At 41.5% G+C, this 18,730-nt stretch overlaps 1 protein-coding gene across 1 annotated transcript in view; it reads right to left on the bottom strand.

The window, feature by feature from the left end:
* LOC123993074 (protein phosphatase 1 regulatory subunit 37-like) overlaps positions 1 to 16,416 on the bottom strand; it is a 51,761-nt gene extending 35,345 nt beyond the window's left edge. Inside the window, exon 1 of the mRNA XM_046294838.1 lies at positions 14,538 to 16,416. Within this exon, the coding sequence (XP_046150794.1) occupies positions 14,538 to 15,258 (721 nt within the window). The 5' untranslated portion in view covers positions 15,259 to 16,416. The remainder of the gene's footprint in view (positions 1 to 14,537) is intronic.
* Positions 16,417 to 18,730: the final 2,314 nt, after the last annotated feature.

The following is an 18,730-nucleotide window of genomic DNA, read 5'->3' as shown; positions in this document are numbered from 1 at the left end:
TATATAGGCAGGTGTGTGCCTTTCTAAATCAATTGTGCAATCAATTGAATTTACCACAGATGGACTCCAATCAAGTTGTAGAAACATCCAGGATGATCAATGGAAACCAGATGCACCTGAGCTTAATTTCAAGTCTCATAGCAAAGGATCTGAATACTTATTTAGATAAGGTATTTCAGATGATTTTTTATACATTTGCAAAAATGTCTAAAAACCTGTCATTATGGGGTACTGCGAGTAGATTGATGAGGATTATTTTTTATTTTTTTTAATCCGTTTTAGAATAAGGCTGTAACGTAACAAAATGTGGAAAAAGGGTCTGAATACTTTCCAAACGCAGGAGCAACCTAATGTAATTTTTGGTGAGTTAGGACATTTACAAGTGAATGTGAACGAGACACATTGTGCAAATGAACAAAGTTTTGACTCATGCTTTATGACAGAAGAACTGGCTCTGGAGCAGCATGTGTACATGCTGTGTCTGTGTGGAGTCTGGAGTCGATTGGGCAACGGGCCCGTCTGCTCTGCTCGAAGACGATGGGGGAGGAGCAGACGGGCCGAGAACAGAGAAAAGAGGAAATCCAGATACAAATAACTCATGCAAAAGGGATTTGACTTCTCAAACACTGCAGAAAGATAGCACAATGATGCCCCGTCACCTTATTAAATTCTGCCATTTACTTAGAAAACTAGCAAGTTAACTTTAGGGGTCACGTTATTGCGGAATTCTACGTTTTTTTTCACGCAGCAAAATTATTATTATTATTTTTAAAGACAAACCTCATAAGAAATATCTTGCTGCGTTTTGTAGACGCAGATCTAAAATGCTTCTTATTGTCATTTCTGCTAGACATCAGAGAAACTCTGTGCTTCAGTTGCACCTCTCCATTCGGATGAGAATTCACTAACGGCATTCCATCAGCAGACAGCGCTCTGACTGACGATGTAGCTACTTTTCTTGGTGTAGCCAGCATACATTTCTCCAGTAAAATGCGATATTAACTTTAAGGCAAACAATAGGAACTGTACACTGAACAAAAATAAACGCTGCAACAGGCAACAATTTCTAAGATGTTATTGAGTTACAGTTCATACAAAGAAATCTGTCAATTGAAATAAATTAATTATGCCTCTATGGATTTCACATGACTGGGAATACAGATATGCATCTGTTCACAGATACCTTTTTTAAGGTAAGGGAGTGGACAAGAAAACCAGTTAGTATCTGGTGTGACCCCCATTTGCCTCATGCAGCGAGACATCTCCTTCCTATAGAGTTGATCAGGCTTTTGATTGTGGCCTGTGGAATGTTGTCCCACTCCTCTTCAACGGCTGTGCAAAGTTGCTGGATAGCGGCGGGAACTGGAAGTGTCATACGCGTCGATCCAGAGCATCCCACACATGCTCAACGGGTGACATCTGGTGAGTATGCAGGCCATGGAAGAATTGGAACATTTTCAGCTTCCAGGAATTGTGTACAGATCCTTGCAACATGGGGCCGTGCATTATTATGCTGAAACATGAGGTAATGGTGGCACGACAATGGGCCTTAGGATCTCGTCATGGTATCTCTGTGCTTTCAAATTACCATTGATGAAATGCAAGTGTGTTCATTGGCCGTAGCTTATGACTGCCTATACAGTAACCCCACCGCCACTATGGGGCACTCTGCTCACAACAAACCGTTCACCCGTGGCCCTCAAAGGTGAGCTTTTGCCCACTGAAGGCGGTTACGACACCGAATGGCAGTCAGGTCAAGACCCTGGTGAGGGTGACGAGCACACAGATGAGCTTTCCGGAGACAATTTTTGCACAAACTGTCAGAAACAATTTGGTTGTGCAAACCCACAGTTTCATCAGCTGTCTGGGTGGCTGGTCTCAGAAAAGGCTGCAAGTGAAGAAGCCGGAAGTGGAAGTCCTGGGCTGGCGTGGTTACGCGTGGTCTGCGGAAAATATATTTGTTTTCCATTGTAAACTCATTGCACTTCTGCTGTCATCTGATGAAAACTAAGCTATTTTCTGGCGAATGTGTTTCGATAATGCATTTTCTGTGAAGGAAAACTACAGTTGCACGTCCCTGATCACTCAATTGAAGAAAAAAAATGCATGGTTGGCTTTCAATATAAAACGCAACCCTTCAATAAACAACTGGACTCATATGCTCCCACTTTATCCCATTGTGCCATTTACAAAATATGGTAAAGCTTCATAACGTAAAATAATGTGACATAAGGTGAAATGAACACGATCTGCTTAATCGTATTGCACAAGTAAACTGAAGGTATTTACTTAAAAAGAAGCAACAAATATAAAAATGGATTAAATTGTTAACGGTATTGCGTGTATTGAAAAAACATTGTGGCTATCCCCCCCCTCCACACACACACACACACACCTGGGCTGACATCCTTGGGCTGATCCAAGGCCAGCAGCTGACTGACCATCTTGGAGTGCTGCTTTTCCCCCTGGACCACGTCTGGCCCCACTCACTCATTCAGGGACACATGACTGTGAGAAACAAGAACAGAATGTCCAGGCCAGGCTGTCTAGAAGAAACCAACACAACCACAATGACGCCTCAGGAGGGAGAAAGTTGGAGGGGGGCCTGAGAAGTCAGCAGTCCTGGATTTGGTAGCGATGTGAATCTAGCAATAGCAGGGAATCAAGTGCTCCAGAATCACATGGAATGTGATTATGAAACGATTCCGTGCTAATTCAGAGCTAGCCTGCTGGTCAATAATTAACAGAGGGCACTTAACGGAGAGACTAATGCGAGGGAAATGGACAAACTTCTGTTTCTCTCACTGCCTGAGTGAGAAAGTGCCCATATGGGAAGATTTCACCTTCAGATGCAGGCAAAACTGTTGCATTTAACATAAATGTAAAGTTCATAACATCCGTTATAAGTGAATTAAGTTCATTATAACAGGTCATAAAGAGCCACCTCCTCCTGAGGAGGCAAGATAAATATTTTCTTCCATCTTAGTGACTTGTTGATCTGTAATTGTGGTGACAAGAGACATTTCAATTTAAAAGACGGCTTCAAGGTAATTGTGATGCCACTGAGCCTCAACGCTGTAGCTGAGGCATTGTCAGGCACAGAGGGATTGTGATATCATGGGCTTAAAACAGTACAACTGAACTGGCTCTCCGCAGGGCCTTGTCTATTTATAAGTGAGCAGGCATTTTGTGACGAGCGCCGGCCAGCACTGTTTAAAACAGATAAGGGCGATTTGTGGGAAGATAGAATCTCAGGCAACAACAAAAAAATGTAATAGGTAAAAAATAATGAAGGATGGAGGTGGCTGAAGAATACAGTTTTTGGGACAATAACAATGTTAAACACTGCAAACTCCTAAAGGTGGAGGTCGATTGATTATGATTTTTCAACGCCGATACCGATTATTGGAGGTCCAAAAAAGATGATACCAATTAATCTGCCATTTTTTTTCCAGGAACACATCAACAACAGCCACCCTCGAAGCATCGTTACCCATCACTCCACAAAAGCCACCCTCGAAGCATCGTTATCCCTTGCAGAGCAAGGGGAACAACTACTCCAAGTCTCAGCGCGAGTGACGTCACCAATTGAAACGCTATTAGCGCGCACCCCGCTAACTAGCTAGCCATCTCACATCGGTTAAACCAGCCTAATCTCGGGAGTTGATAGGCTTGAAGTCATAAACAGCGCAATGCTTGAAGCACAGGGAAGAGCTGCTGGCAAAACGCACGAAAGTGCTGTTTGAATGAAGGCTTACGAGCCTGCTGCTGCCCACCACCGCTCAGTCGGACTGCTCTATCAAATATAAAATCATAGATTTAATTATAACATAACACACAGAAATACGAGCCTTCGGTCATTAATATGGTCGAATCCGGAAACTATAATTTTGAAAACAATGTTTATTATAAATACGGAACCGTTCAGTATTTTATCTAACGGGTGGCAACCCTAAGTCTAAATATTCATGTTACATTGTACAACCTTCAATGTTATGTCATAATTACGTAAATTTCTAGCAAATTAGCTCGCAACGAGCCAGGCGGCTTGCATATAGAACAAGGCAGTTAACCCACCGTTCCTAGGCCGTCATTGAAAATTAGAACGTGTTCTTAACGGCCTAGTTAAGTAAAGGTGTAAAAAAATAAATAATAAATAAATAGGCCAAATCGGTGTCCATAAATACAGATTTCCGATTGTTATAAAAACTTGAAATCGGCCCTTATTAATAGGCCATTCCGATTAATTGGTCGACCTCTACCTAGAGGTATGTTGTTTTCATAAGTGGAGGAGAGCAGCTCCCCCGTGTAAACACGCTGGTCAAAATGGTGGACTCTGAGCAGACTCGCTACAGTCCCAATATCCATGACTGAAGTTCAGACAGACACAGTTAAAAGGGCAGGGTTCATGTCATGACCTCAAGCTGCAGGGGCAGAGCAGGACAGACAGTACAAACAGTACACAAAACACACTACAAACTTCAGCCAAGTAAAAGCGTTGGCCCAGGCTCAACAACAAAGCGTTTAGGCCTGTCAGGTCCAACTCTGGTCCAGAGGCACATCACATAGCCTAACGTCACTAAAGAGGATAATCAGACTTCAAGGGTCAGTTCATTACCGGTGCCAATTTCCAAGTGGGCCTTCTTTGTTTTGACATGAGATCCAGCATTCGATTTATTATTTTCTTCAGGGGAAAATTGCTTTCACTTATAACAAAACACAGTGTAGCTAACAGAATCAGAATATTTACAAATATCAACTAATCTCATTTGTATGATACGTCAATGGAAGAACCAACAATAGCCCACATGCTTCCAGCATAATGTAAGGCACTGGTTCCCAACCAGGGTTACTAGGATTCCTGGGGGTACTTGGCCTAACCACAGGGGTAGTTGAGAAGATTAATGAGACCGTAGGCTTACTGGTAAAAATGTTAATGCACTTGAGGGGGTACGTCAGGGGTACTCCGGGCAGAGCTAAACTCAGTTGGTGGTACAGTAAACAAAAAAGGTTGGGAACGAACCACTGATGTAAGGAGTCAGCACATGGTTTTCCCACGAATGCCCGAGAGAAGGAGAAAGGATGGACGAGAGATGGAAAGGGGAAGGATGAGAGAGGGAAAGGGAGGTGGAATAAGGAGGGAGGAGAGGAAGCAAAGCTGCTAAGAGTCATGATGGGAAGTTCAGGAATCTGGAGGAAATTATGCAACATTCAATCCCCAGCCAGGACTGGGGAAGTGCTCCAGGACAAAAGAGGCTAGGACTCCTTGTACAATCTCACTGCAGGGTGACACTATGCAGGGAATAGTTTCATCTATCAATTTGTTCAGATTACAAAATCCCCTTCAATATTATCGAGGCTAGTCTCTACAACACCCAGTGGATGTGTATTTCAATTGGAGGTTGACCGATTATGATTATGTTTTAAAAAGCAGATCCCAATTAATTCGGCCGATTTTTTATTTTTATTTGTAATTATGACAATTACAACAATACCGAATGAACACTTATTTTAACTTAATATAATGCATCAATAAAAATCAATTTAGCCTCAAATAAATAATGAAACATGTTCAATTTGGTTTAAATAATGCAAAAACAAGTGTTGGAGAAGTAAAAGTGCAATATGCGCCATATAAGAAAGCTAACGTTTGAGTTCCATGCTCAGAACATGAGAACATACGAAAGTTGGTGGTTCCTTTTAACATGAGACGTCAATATTCCAAGGTAAGAGGTTTTAGGTTGTAGTTAATATAGTATTTATAGGACTAGTAACCAGAAGGTTGCAAGTTCAAACCCCCGAGGTGACAAGGTACAAATCTGTCGTTCTGCCCCTGAACAGGCAGTTAACCCACTGTTCCTAGGGCGTCATTAAAAATAATAATTTGTTCTTAACTGACTTGCCTAGTTAAATAAAAGTTTAAAAATAATAATAAATCATAGACTTAATTATAACATAATAACACACATAATAACGAGCCTTTGGTCATTAACTTCTTGACGCTACCCATCCCTGTCGCTGGATCATTTTTGTCAGCAACCGCTGAATAGAATAGAACAGTCAAATAATATTACTAAAAAATATTAATATTCATGAAATCACAAGAGCAATATTGCAAAACACAGCTACCCTTTTGTTAATCCACCTGTCGTCTCAGATTTTGAAATTATGCTTTACAGCGAAAGAGTTTGTGTAAGTTTATCGATAGCCTAACATAGCATTATGTACACTTAGCATCAGGAAGCTTGGTCACGAAAATCAGAAAATCAATCAAATGAACTGTTTACCTTTGATGATCCTCGGATGTTTGCACTCACAAGCCTCCCAGTTACACAACAAATGTTCCTTTTGTTCCATAAAGATTATTTTTATACCCAAAATACCGATGTTTGTTTGTCGCGTTATGTTCAGAAATACACAGGAAAGAGCGGTCACGACAACGCAGACGGAAATTCCAAATAGTCTTCATAATGTCCACAGAAACATGTCAAACATTTTTTATAATCATTCCTCAGGTAGTTTTTAAAATATATATTCGATAATATATCAACCTAGTGTGTAGGTTTTTCAATAACAGCGGGAGGAACAATGGCAGCTTTACTCTGTAGCGCAAAAACTCACTCAGAGCCCCCACCTATCCACTTACGCAATGTGATCTTTCACGCTCATTTTTCAAAATAAAAGCCTGAAACTCTGTCTAAAGACTGTTGACACCTTAGGGAAGCCAGAGAAAAACTAATTTGGTTGATATCCCTTTAAAATGGAGGATAGGCATGCATAGGAACAGAAGGGTTTCAAAATAAGAGGCACTTCCTGATTGGATTTTCCTCAGGGTTTCGCCTGCAATATCAGTTCTGTTATACTCACAGACAATATTTTTACAGTTTTATGTTTTTCCAAACATAAAAATAGTGCCCCCTAGCTTCAAGATTTTAATATGATTTTAAGGAAGGCATTGGTGTTTATGGTTAGGTACAGTAGTCCAACGATTGTGCTTTTATCGCAAATGCGTTTTTATTAAATCATCCCCCTGCGTTGCATCGATGCAATGCAGGACATGGTAGATAAACGAGTAATGTAATCAGCCATGTGTAGTTATAACTAGTGATTATGATTGATTGTTTTTTTTAAAAGATAAGTTTAATGCTAGCTAGCAACTTACCTTGGCTTCTACTGCATTCGTGTAACAGACAGGCTCCTTGTGGAGTGCAATGAGAGGTAGGTGGTTAGAGCGTTGGACTAGTTAACTAAGGTTGCAAGATTGGATCCCCGAGCTGACAAGGTGTAAATCTGTCCCTGAGAAAAAAAAATCTGCCCCGTTCTGCCCCTGAACAAGGCAGTTAACCAGTGGCGTGCCGTGGGCCTGGGCCTTCAGTGAGGTCCTACACAGTCCCACAGAATTAATCCACCTCTTATTACCATCATTATGATGCTATGGCTCTGGACACTATACATTTAGACAGAAATGCAGTATAACCAGGCGCTGCGTCGCACCCAAAGCAGTTTCACAGTGATGATAAAGACAACTATTCACTGAAAATAAAATAAAGAAAACAAATCATTTGCAGCATAGGCTATTGGCCATTTTATTTTGTTAATATATAGGCTATTTAAAATTAACGAAATAAAATGCGAAACATACATACACATTTAATAAAAAATTAAATGCATTGTATGCCTACTAACCAAAGACTGACTATTTGAACACAAAATCCATCCTCCTTTCTTTCCTCAAGAAGACTTCAATGACACTGTTGTACAGTCTATCTGTGCGTTTTAGTTCCACCAATAAGTCCTTTTCTATCGACATGGAGGATAATGCTGAAAGCCGAGTCTGTCCAGTAGCATGGGCGAACTTGAGATGCGGGCTGTGTCATCATAGATTTGACTGAACCTGTGCCTCTCTCGCTCAATTGTAATAATAGGCATTCCCAGCAGTACAGATTGCAGTGCTTCTCGGAGCCTGTGAGCCATTAATAGCGCTCGTAGTTGGAACTTTGAAAGTGGCAAACGAACCCCTTTCCCACCTGTGACAGGCTTTGCAGCGTCGGGCGACCTCTCCTTACAATGTCTAACTTTTCTTGAAAAGTTCGTCTTGAGAATGGCGTTATAATTATATCCTCGACCAAATCGATATCTTCTCCTCCTTCCGCCATTGTGGGTTGAAAAAAACAGCTTAGTAGTACGCAAATTCATTTGTTTATCAAATTCAGTTTCCTAGTTCTGAGGTTCTGCATATACCTGCCCATATAGGACCTGCCTCTCAATATTGGTAATCCAATCAAAAGACGTGCACGCACTACGCCTGCTAGCTGACTCCTGTGTAACACTGGAGCCAGCCAGCAGGCGTACAATAGCCAACTCTAAAGCTGATTGGTTGACACTAAATTTTCATTTCCATTCACTTTAAACTACAAGCGCCAGCACTGTTGATTCTGAAGGCCTGAGGGCAGATTTTAGACCCCTGGCAACACATGATGGCTGAATATGATTGGATAAAAGATCTAACAAAGACCAGCCCTCCAAATCTCAACCTGGGGCTGGAAGCAGTGCAATCAAGAGGAAAGCTATGAAATGAAGAGTACTCTCTGGGGAATAATTTTATATATATTTGTGGGAAAATATATATATTTTTAAAAGTATATTCTGATGATGTTTAGGCCAGCAGAGAAGGCTTTGCTGACCCTGACGGCCCACCACTGCAGTTAACCCACCGTTCCAAGGCCGTCATTGAAAATAAGAATGTGTTCTTAACTGACTTGCCGAGTTAAATAAAGTTGTAAAAAAAAAAATGTATTTTTTTTTTTTTTTACCATGTCCTGATTAATCGGTCGACCTCTAATTTCAATGGCAAACTACATCGTGACATCTACCTACATCTATCCACAAGCGCTGCAGAAACTAAACAAGACACCCTCTCGTAAGGCATCTTGTATCCTAGAAGCCACATAAACTATGATCATTCTGAACATGTCAGTCTCTGGGTCTGCTCCAGGTGGAGAGAGCAGCACTAAGCACTTGAGGCCAAGTTTGTTCCTCCTGACTGCTTAGATGAGGTTTGGGCAGTGAAGAGCAGATCCTAGACATGCGAGTTAAGAAAGTCTCCAGGCCGGAGCCATGGTGACGATGATCGAGTCCAAGTGAACCATGAAGAGGCTCGGGGGGGGGGTGGAGATACGTTTCATTTCCTGGGCCACGGTTGGATCAGTCACTGCCCATCACACCCGCTCAAGACACTTCTCCATGAGTGAACATGACCCTGGGAAAGACAGCTGAACCAAGAAACGCACAGAGACAGAGAGATCTAGGCTAGGCCTACTCCTTCATGCAATATCAAAGAAGAGGAAGGAAAGACAAATGACAGACAAGGATATTGGATGGGGATCGAGGACACTGCACGCTTGTTATGAATACTAGGCCCATGCCTCAAACTTCCTGGGATGTCTAGATCTGGATGTTTCAGATGGTGAAAATGGAAATTATGAACGTGTTGAGGGAGTAAAACATCAGTAGACAATATCGCTCAGTCTTCTGCAGCACTTACGATAGATGGGTTATCATCATGATTAAAACTCATTTAACATTGGCCCGAAATATCTACCACTTAGGGCTGGGTGGTATACCGTATTTGACTCTATACAGGTATTGATGCACTGGCAGCTTTGAGTATTTACTTTACCTTTTATAACGGTATTTCAATGTTTGTTTTGTTAAATGTGATACACAGCTCTGGCGTGTAATGTAAGTTTCTATAGTTTACGCCATTTGCTAGTTCAGTCATCTCTCCCCCTCTGTTGCATGCCACTAACCACACCAAGCCCTCTTCGACAACGGAGTAACGATCACTTTCTTACAGTTCCCTCTGCATGGTCAGACCGACGGGCTCCCGAGTGGCACAGCCGTCTAAGGCACTGCGTCTCAGTGCTAGAGGCGTCACTACAAACACACTGGTTCGAATTGGCCGGCCGTGATTGGGAGTCCCACAGGGTGGCACACAATTGGCCCAGCGTTGTCAGGGTTTGGCAGTCATTGTAAATAAGAATTTGTTCTTAACTGACTTGCCTTGTTAAATAAAAAAAAGTTAAATGAAAAAATAAACATGCAACAATGTTGGTGGCGTGCTACTTTCCACAAGGAAACACCGGCTATTCCCATGCTGGGTAGGAAATGCCGTCGCAGGTACACCAAATAAAACTGTGATTCACATTTTCAAACCGTCCATTTAGATTTTCCAACGGGGCTATACATTTGAGTGAGGTTTTTTAGCCTCGTTTCACTGCCAAAAATAAAATTAAACCATTTAGTATTCAGCAAAATAACAACAATGTCAAATACAGTTAAGGTAGCCTAGTCAAACAATAAACATCCAATCACATTGACCGTTACTCTCTCACGACATTTTGAAAGGAAATATGCCCATTTGAAAAGCGAGAATTAATACAACTTTCGAGTAGTAAGACATGTATAAAAGCAACATACATTAATAAGAAGGGGCTAGAAGTGTCTTATATGGTGAGCTACCGAGTGGCTAGGACAGGCAAGCTCCATATTATCGTGGAGGACTTAATTCTTCCTGCTACTGCAGATAAGGCTGGGACAATGCTGGGGGAAAAGGTCAAAAAAGCTAGAGAGGCAATGCCTTCATCAAACAACACTGTTTCACGACGCATCAGTGACATGACAGGAAATGTTTTGAAATAATTCCTGCTTCGCATACAAGCCAGTGAATTATATTTGTTAAAGCTGGATGAGTCAACAGACATGGCGGGGCCTGGCACATGTCCGTTACATTTATGTGGAGTCAATTCAGGAAGACATCCTCTTCTGCAAACAAGGACAACAGAAGAATATATTTTTAAAGTACTGAACAGATTTGTGACATCAAATGGACTTTGGTGGTCAAGATGCGTTGGTATCTGTACTGACGGAGCAAAAGCCATGACAGGGAGACATAGTGGAATAGTAACACACGTGCAAGCAGTTGCTCCCGACGCCACTTGGGTATACTGCAGCATCTACCGAGAGGCTCTTGCTGCCAAGGGAATGCCTGGCGGCTTGAAAGACGTTTTGGACACTACAGTGAAAAAATTGTTAACTTTGTTAAAGCAAGAAATCTGAACTCGTGTATTTTCTGCATTATGCAATAATATGGGCAGCGACCATGTAACACTTTTACAACATACAGAAAAGTGCGCTGGTTATCAAGGGGCAAAATATTGACACATTTTTTTTTTAATTGAGAGACGAGCTTAAAGTGCTCTTTACTGACCATCATTTTCACTTGTCCGACTGTTTGCATGATAACGAGTTTCTCACATGACTGGCCTATCTGGGTGATGTTTTTTCTTGCCTGAATGATCAGAATCTAGGATTACAGGGACTCTCCGCAACTATATTCAATATGCGGGACAAAATTGGGGCTATGATTAAGAAGTTGGAGCTCTTCTCTGCCTGCATTAACAAGGACAATACACAGGTCTTTCCATCAATGTATTATTTGTTGTGTGCAAATGAACTCAAGCTTACGGACAATGTCAAATGTGATATAGTGAAGCATCCGAGTGAGCTGGGTGCGCAATTACGGAGGAACTTTCCAGAGAAAAAAAATACTCACACTCATTCTAGTGTTTAATAAATATTGTCAAAAAACAACATTTGAGAGTGCGCTGACCCTGGTGCTAGAGGGGGTATGCAGCTGGAGGTTGAATGTTGAAAGGGGTACAGGACGATGAAAGGTTTGGGAACCACTGCTATACACTATTACGTTTGTGTATCTTATGGTCTGCAAACTATCTGCGCGTTTGTCTTTTCTTTGCAAGGTGTTGCTAAAAATAGTGATAGCCACTAATGCTAACCAGTTAGCTGGCTTGCTAGATTGCTAAATGTTCCAAGAGTCAGAGCAAACGCAGCTAACTAATAATGTCTGGTACCAGCGCTGGTGTAGGCCTAGATAAGCATGGTTGTACAACGGTATATTATCTTAGAGAGGATTAGGCGAAGCATGTTAGCTAACTACACAAAGTTAGAAAACATGTCATGTAACAATTAGGGTCACATGGAAACACTGACCAAGACATTCGTTCTTACCCTGTCAATAATTCCTCCCGGGTTTATTCCAAGATGCTGACCACTATATTCTAACTATTGATGGGTTCTGACTTCTAAACTTGAAATATCCTTATTCATGTTACTGTGGGAGATGGAAATGGAGAACATTTACATTGTCAGAACATGTTATTGTCAGACATCCTATGGAAAGGAGAAGGGCCACAGTATGGTACAAGTCAACAGGACAGCCGTGAGTTTGGGAAGAGTGAGGAATTTAGGCAGAGGTCAGATGAAGTGAGAAAGAACAGGCATCGCTAAAGTCCTGTCTAGCAACAGATATGTAATTGGCTGGCCAGATTTGTGAGGAGACTCCGCATAGGAGGAAAGTTTAAATACCAGTGCTTGTGTAAATATGTCTGTCTTATGCAGCTGCATGGTCCAGTGGGTGAATAAACTTGGTTTGAGCTTTACTCGTCGTCCGTGAGTGTTACTCTGCTTATTTAGAACCGAACACTATAGAATCAGAATAATTATTATATTTCCATGATTCCAATAGTTCACCAATTAACTAAGCCTATATTGTTTGCCCATATCATACTTTGTGGCACAAAGTGGAAATGATCATTAAAGCGCAGGAAATGCAGATATTGATGAAAATGATTTTTGCTTGGAGTAGGCTTGAACACTATAAATGGAGAAAGGCCCATTGAAATCACTTAAGATGTGTTGCCCACCTAGAGTCATGAACTACACATAAAGCATATTTACAACTATTATTAAAAAACATAAAATACCATCATAAATGTCAAAGACATCATGGTGTGATATTTTGTCCATATCGCCCAGCCCTACCACCATTTTGTCCTATTTACTGTTGGCAGTGTATCTGACATGACTGATGGTATTGTATTGACAGAAATATAGGAATGCACACACTAATCAAGATATCAGTCATGCATCTACCCTAGATGGCAGAATGTTATCTTGAATCATGTGATGTCCCTGGCACCCTCCCTCTCCGGCCACTGGATCTTTGAAACTGATAACTTCTTGGAGGCCATGTCCGTAACCTCAAGAACTGCCGTGATGTAACGGGGGGGGACGTCACCATGGATTTTTCCCATGAGTAAACCCATCGAGATAATTCCTGTTTTGATGTGAAATCTAATTGCACGAATTAGGGTATTTCTATTCCTATCTGGGAACTCATGTAAAACAAACTGAACTGTGTTCAGTTAGTGACATGGTTAAGGTCACCCACTTGGCCCTCATTGGACACAACTGTCTGAGTAGGTTTGTTTTGGTGTTAAAGTACTATGAAGCTATCCAGATCAATTCAAGTCAATTGAACATTGAGATTGAAAATGTATGTCAACCTTGCTGCTTTTTTTGCATCCCCTGAAATCTCCCCACCCACACCTGACCCTCCTACATTAAAGAACCTAGTCTGCAAGTGCTTGGGGTGCCTACAGGAAATGTTCAATCAAGAGAAACAGCAGCATCCTTATAAAAATAAGCCCACAGGCATACAAACACTTGACTTGTTCTGTATGCAAAACAGAAAGAAAAATTGTCCATTCAGAATTAATACACCTCTATCCACCAAGCAGATGTAAGGAATATCACTACAAGCCACATACAACAACACAGGCTAATACTGAGGCGTTTTCCCTAAATAAACAGTGCTCACTACTAAAACGGCATGCATTTAAGGAGTGCCTGGTCTGACTCATGAGGAAGACACACAGAGACGTCTAAGGGAACTCATTTCATTTTGAGCTGGTGGAGAAGCCCATGTGGAACCATTATCCACCTTGTATTCTCATATGTCAAGCCATCTGTGTAAGATGATTAAATTCTTCATTTTGACAAGGGAGTCTGATAGATTTATATAAATCCTAGGTATTGTATAGCCCTAGTATAGGCCCAAATCACTACCGTAAGTTGCTCTGGACAAGAGCGTCTACTAAATTACTTGAAATGTATTGCCTGAGGATGAACTTGACAATGGTGTGACTGCAGATTAGGGTCTAATGGTTGCTATGGAAGGCAGAAGAAAACACCAAATTAGACTGAACTCCTTGGCCCTATAAACAACTACTTTGTCAAATTGTGGGTGCTATAGCTTGCAAAATAAACAAATGTAACTCTAGGTGACGACATAATGCTGTTTGTTATTAACATTAAGACTGTTTTCATCAATAAATTATATCCGCTTCATGTTTCAGAGTATCACGCCAACCCTACAATCCAACATTAAAAGTGCAAAGTCTAGTGAGCGTCAAAACCCTCTATTAGGCCAGGGACAACAGAAAGGTACACCGTGACAGTGTTCCTCTTTGCCAGTCAGAGTTCAAGAGCACCAGACTGCACTGTATGGCATCCCCAGCTTGAGGTCACAGCAAGGCTAAGGACGCCACACATACAAGGCCTAAACATATATGAGTAACATAAGCAGATATAGCTTAGAAAACAGTGTTAGAAATTACCATGTCTCCAAGGGTCCTTGGGCTCCACTGCTCCAGAGACAATATCCTCATCTGAAGGAAAAGTCACCCTCTTGCCATTTTTGTGTTTATCCTCCCCCTCATCCAGGGCTGGAGAGAGGACCTCTCCTGGGGCAGTGACAGGTGGCGAGTCCTCCTGTTCTGAGGGTTTCTCAGGTTCCTTGTCGGTGACAGCGTCTGGAGTTGATGAATCTGGATTGGTACTGCTTGAGGATGCCTCCTCTGCTAGGGATGGTCCCTGGTCTGTAGGTTCTGACTCCAACATGCCACTTTCATCCAGACTCAAATCCACACCAATGTCCATATCCCCACCATCATCCCCTTCCTCAATAGCAAACATGAGGGACAATGGTGTTGTATCCTTGATACTCTCATCTTGGCGTTGGTCGTCATGATAAACGTCAAAGTCAGAACTGACTATTGCAGAGGTATCTGGGACGCTGTTGTTCTTATTCCCATTCACTTCGTCGATTTCTAGTGTCTCTTTTGACCGGTGGTTGTCCTCCCTTCGCGGGTTGTCTGTGAGCTTAGCTAGAGAGGACGTGTTGGCGGCTTCGTTGCCAATGCCTTGTTTACACAAATCTCCATCCATTAGTTCCGAAAGCCGGGGAATGATCTCTTCCGAGTTATTGGTAGTATTGTCACCAACATTATTCTTCATTTTGACATTGCACAAATCCAGAGCTTGCTCCTCGACATTCATATTTTCATTTCCAGGAAGACAGTGTTGGCAATTGACTGGATTCGAGAACTCTATACTTGACACAAGATATTTAAAGTGATGCCTTTGAGTAGATGTCAGTCTAACCTTTGACTGTTGGTCTTTGATCCTTCAATAGCTAACATAATTTGTCTATAAATAAATGCTTTCATCAAGAATGTTTACAACTTTGTCAATGACAATATAAGTGCTTTTTGAGTGTTAACGTAATTGATTGACAAAACAGCTATTTGTGCCCACACAGAACTATTTCAAGAGATAATGTCGCACATTATTGACAACTTTCAAGCAAACAAATTTGACTGGTTTGACACGTGATGGGTGCCTGCAGTTCAGAATATTTATAGCCTGAAATTGTAATTTCAGAAAAACTTTGATAAATTGACCATATCACATGTCCATGAACGGTAAATTGTTGTGAAATTATCCAGAGATAAAGGCAACCCCTCGTGTCAAACGACCGTGACAAATCCTCCTAACCGAGAAACAATGTATTCTGCTGCTAGTCTCAATCTAGTTTATACTTGTTTGGCTAGCTAATTTAACGCTAGGTAACCACGATAGATATCAACAAAGTGTATGGATAGCCGTTTTATGTTACAGTATTCTGTATTTTGTTGGTCAGCACACTCTAAAAGTGGATGTGGAAGCTAGCTAACGTTATAGCTATATTTTGGGTGACCAGCTAGCTAAAACTGTACCCACGGTGCCTCCATTACGTTAGCAAAATACTATTTCATGTGCATGAAGCTAGCTAAAGTAGTTGCCCGACAATGACATCTAGACCGGTGTAGTTTTATGCACCTTTCGGTAAACCCAAATGCTTTGTTTTTGAGTCAATCATTCTAGCTCAAGAAAAATAATTTCCGAATGTCGTTCGCGGTCTCACCAGAGCACCTCGCATCACAATCCTCGACTAGGTAAGAAGAAAAACAAGCGTCATAGTCCGGAGCATGTTTCGTTCTCGTACCCAAATGATTTAACTGTTGAACAATAATCTCCTTTTTGGTTGTTATTTTAAAACAAAGACATGCCGCTTATTGACGTTCCCCGAGAAGCGCTTGAATGCAAAGAAGCTGTTTTCTCTCCTCGTCCTTGTGCTAGCTAACGTAACGTTAGCTTACTCGAGTCCAACTGTTTGTTGTCCATACGTCATCGCATATCCAGGGGCATGGATTTTCCACTAGTTACCACAGCCACAAAGATAGGTCGAAAACATTGAAACCAAAATTATATTGTTGGTCCTAATTTAAGGTTAGGCATAAGGTGTGGTGGTTAAGGTTAGGTTTAACATCAGATTTGAAGAAGACAAATGGTTGAAATAGACATGTTTTATTACTTTGTGGCTGGGGTAACTAGTGACGGGGGGGGGCATGTTCAGGACACTTTACGTCGCAGGACGCTGCAAATAGAAATGTGATGCATAGAACGGTCGTAGGATCGCTAATACGTTTGACACAGAACACTTCTAGTGCCTATATTCTATTTCTATTTGCAGTGTTATAAAATGCTATAATTATTATGCCCCTTGCTGGTCATTTGATGTAAGTACTTTTGCATAAAAACATAATCAGTTGAATCAGATATTTACTGTCACAATATATGCTACAAATATTTGTGTGCTGATGTGCTGTCTGACAATTACATTTTCTGAGGGTTAGGAGAATATTCCATTAACTTCCCACCAAACATAGCAGGGCATGGTTGCCACTGTTCTCAGAACATGTCACCTGATGGTCCCAAAGAAACATTCTCCCCCCCAAAATGTTTTCATTACACATCACACCTTCTTACTGTTGCAGAGTCCATCAAGGCCCTGATTAGTGAACGCAGTGCTTTTAACATACAGTGTTTTCAATTGACTTACTTAACATACATGATTGCATTGTGGGTGGCAGGTAGCCCAGCAGTTAAGAGTGTAGGGCCAGTCACCGAAAGATTGTTGGTTCAAATCCCTGAGCTGACTAGGTAAAAATTCTGTCAATATGCCCTTGAGCAAGGCTCTTAAACCTAAATGACTCTGGATAAGAATGACTGGAAATGTTCATTTATACAGTAATTATTATTCAGTATGTCTTCACCTGGGATTTGAACTCACAACTTCCTAGGTTCACAGCATTCCAATCTTTTTGCTCCGCCACCATGTCTGCATCAGTTAGCAGTTCATCTGACTATTTTCTCATCATTGATGTGATTTACTTATTATAGCAATGTTAAGGCTTTTTGTATAGTGGTCTAATGTTGGTGGGGCATTTCACCCTGTTTTAATGTTAATCCTGAATCACCATGATCAATAAAACAATTTTATTGAGTACATTTAACAGCTGAGGTTTACTTCAATGTGCATTCACCCTGTTGCTTACACCTATCCAGTTGTTTCAGATCTACACAAGTGCCTAGGGAAAAGGGGTTGGTGTTTGCTTCAGGACAGGCCCTTACTATGCTGGCCTGATAAGCACATTCCCTAGAGATATCCCTTATTGGGACAGTGGTTAGGGCATCATAGTGCCAACTGTAAAGTTTGGTGAAAGAGGAATAATAGACAGGCCTGGCACTCTTAATCAGGCATGTAGTTTCCTCGTCCTCCATACTGTAGGTAGGCTGGATTACCAGGTAGGCTGGGTGATGCTTCGGTGACTGTAAAAGTGCCAGAAAAGACCACCACACCTTGAAAGTAGTCTGGAACAGTCTCCAATGAGTCGAGCCTCTGCCATTCTCTTACACTGCAGTCCACATCCTGCAGGAGCCGGGACAGGTGGAACAAAAAAGCTGGTGAAATGATGTGTCATTCAAATACCATTGGCCAGCTAGCTAGCAAATACACATGACTTAAACTCCATAAGTTTACCATCCAGATATTTCAGTTCGACCCTCAAATGTTTTGTATTAAAAACATACATAATATAAACAAATAATGAAAATATGTCAAATATTTTGCAGAGCTCTCTGCCTTGGCGACCTCACGGTGCCATGGCAATCACGGAACCTAAGCATGTAACCTAAGCCACCCATTGTGGAGGTCTTATCAGGTCTTAAAAGTTGGACCCGCACCCGAATGGACACAAGGACAATCAGACCCAGACTCAAAAGGACCTATCATAAAAAAAGATGGCCCCAGAGTCAAACGGACCATAGAACAATCAGACCCGAACTCCGAATGGACCCGACGACAATCAGGTTTATCAGCTGTAGTTACATAGACCCTAAACCCAATGACAATCAAACAAGACCCAACCCTGATGTAAAAGTTAGATTTTTGGACCTGGACCCGCTCAGATACCGGGTCAGCATTGGCATGTATTCATAGATCCCAAGGGAAGCCAGGGGAAGCAAAGCTTCCACAAAAAATGTAGCAAGAAAAGATAAAACATATTCAGTGCCATTCAAAAGTTTGGAAACACCTACTCATTCAATGGATTTTCATTACTATTTTCTACATTGTAGATAACACATA

This window comes from Oncorhynchus gorbuscha, linkage group LG13, assembly GCF_021184085.1.
Source record: "Oncorhynchus gorbuscha isolate QuinsamMale2020 ecotype Even-year linkage group LG13, OgorEven_v1.0, whole genome shotgun sequence".
Taxonomy (NCBI): Eukaryota; Metazoa; Chordata; class Actinopteri; order Salmoniformes; family Salmonidae; genus Oncorhynchus; species Oncorhynchus gorbuscha.
This window is presented reverse-complemented; position numbering and strand designations above follow the sequence as displayed.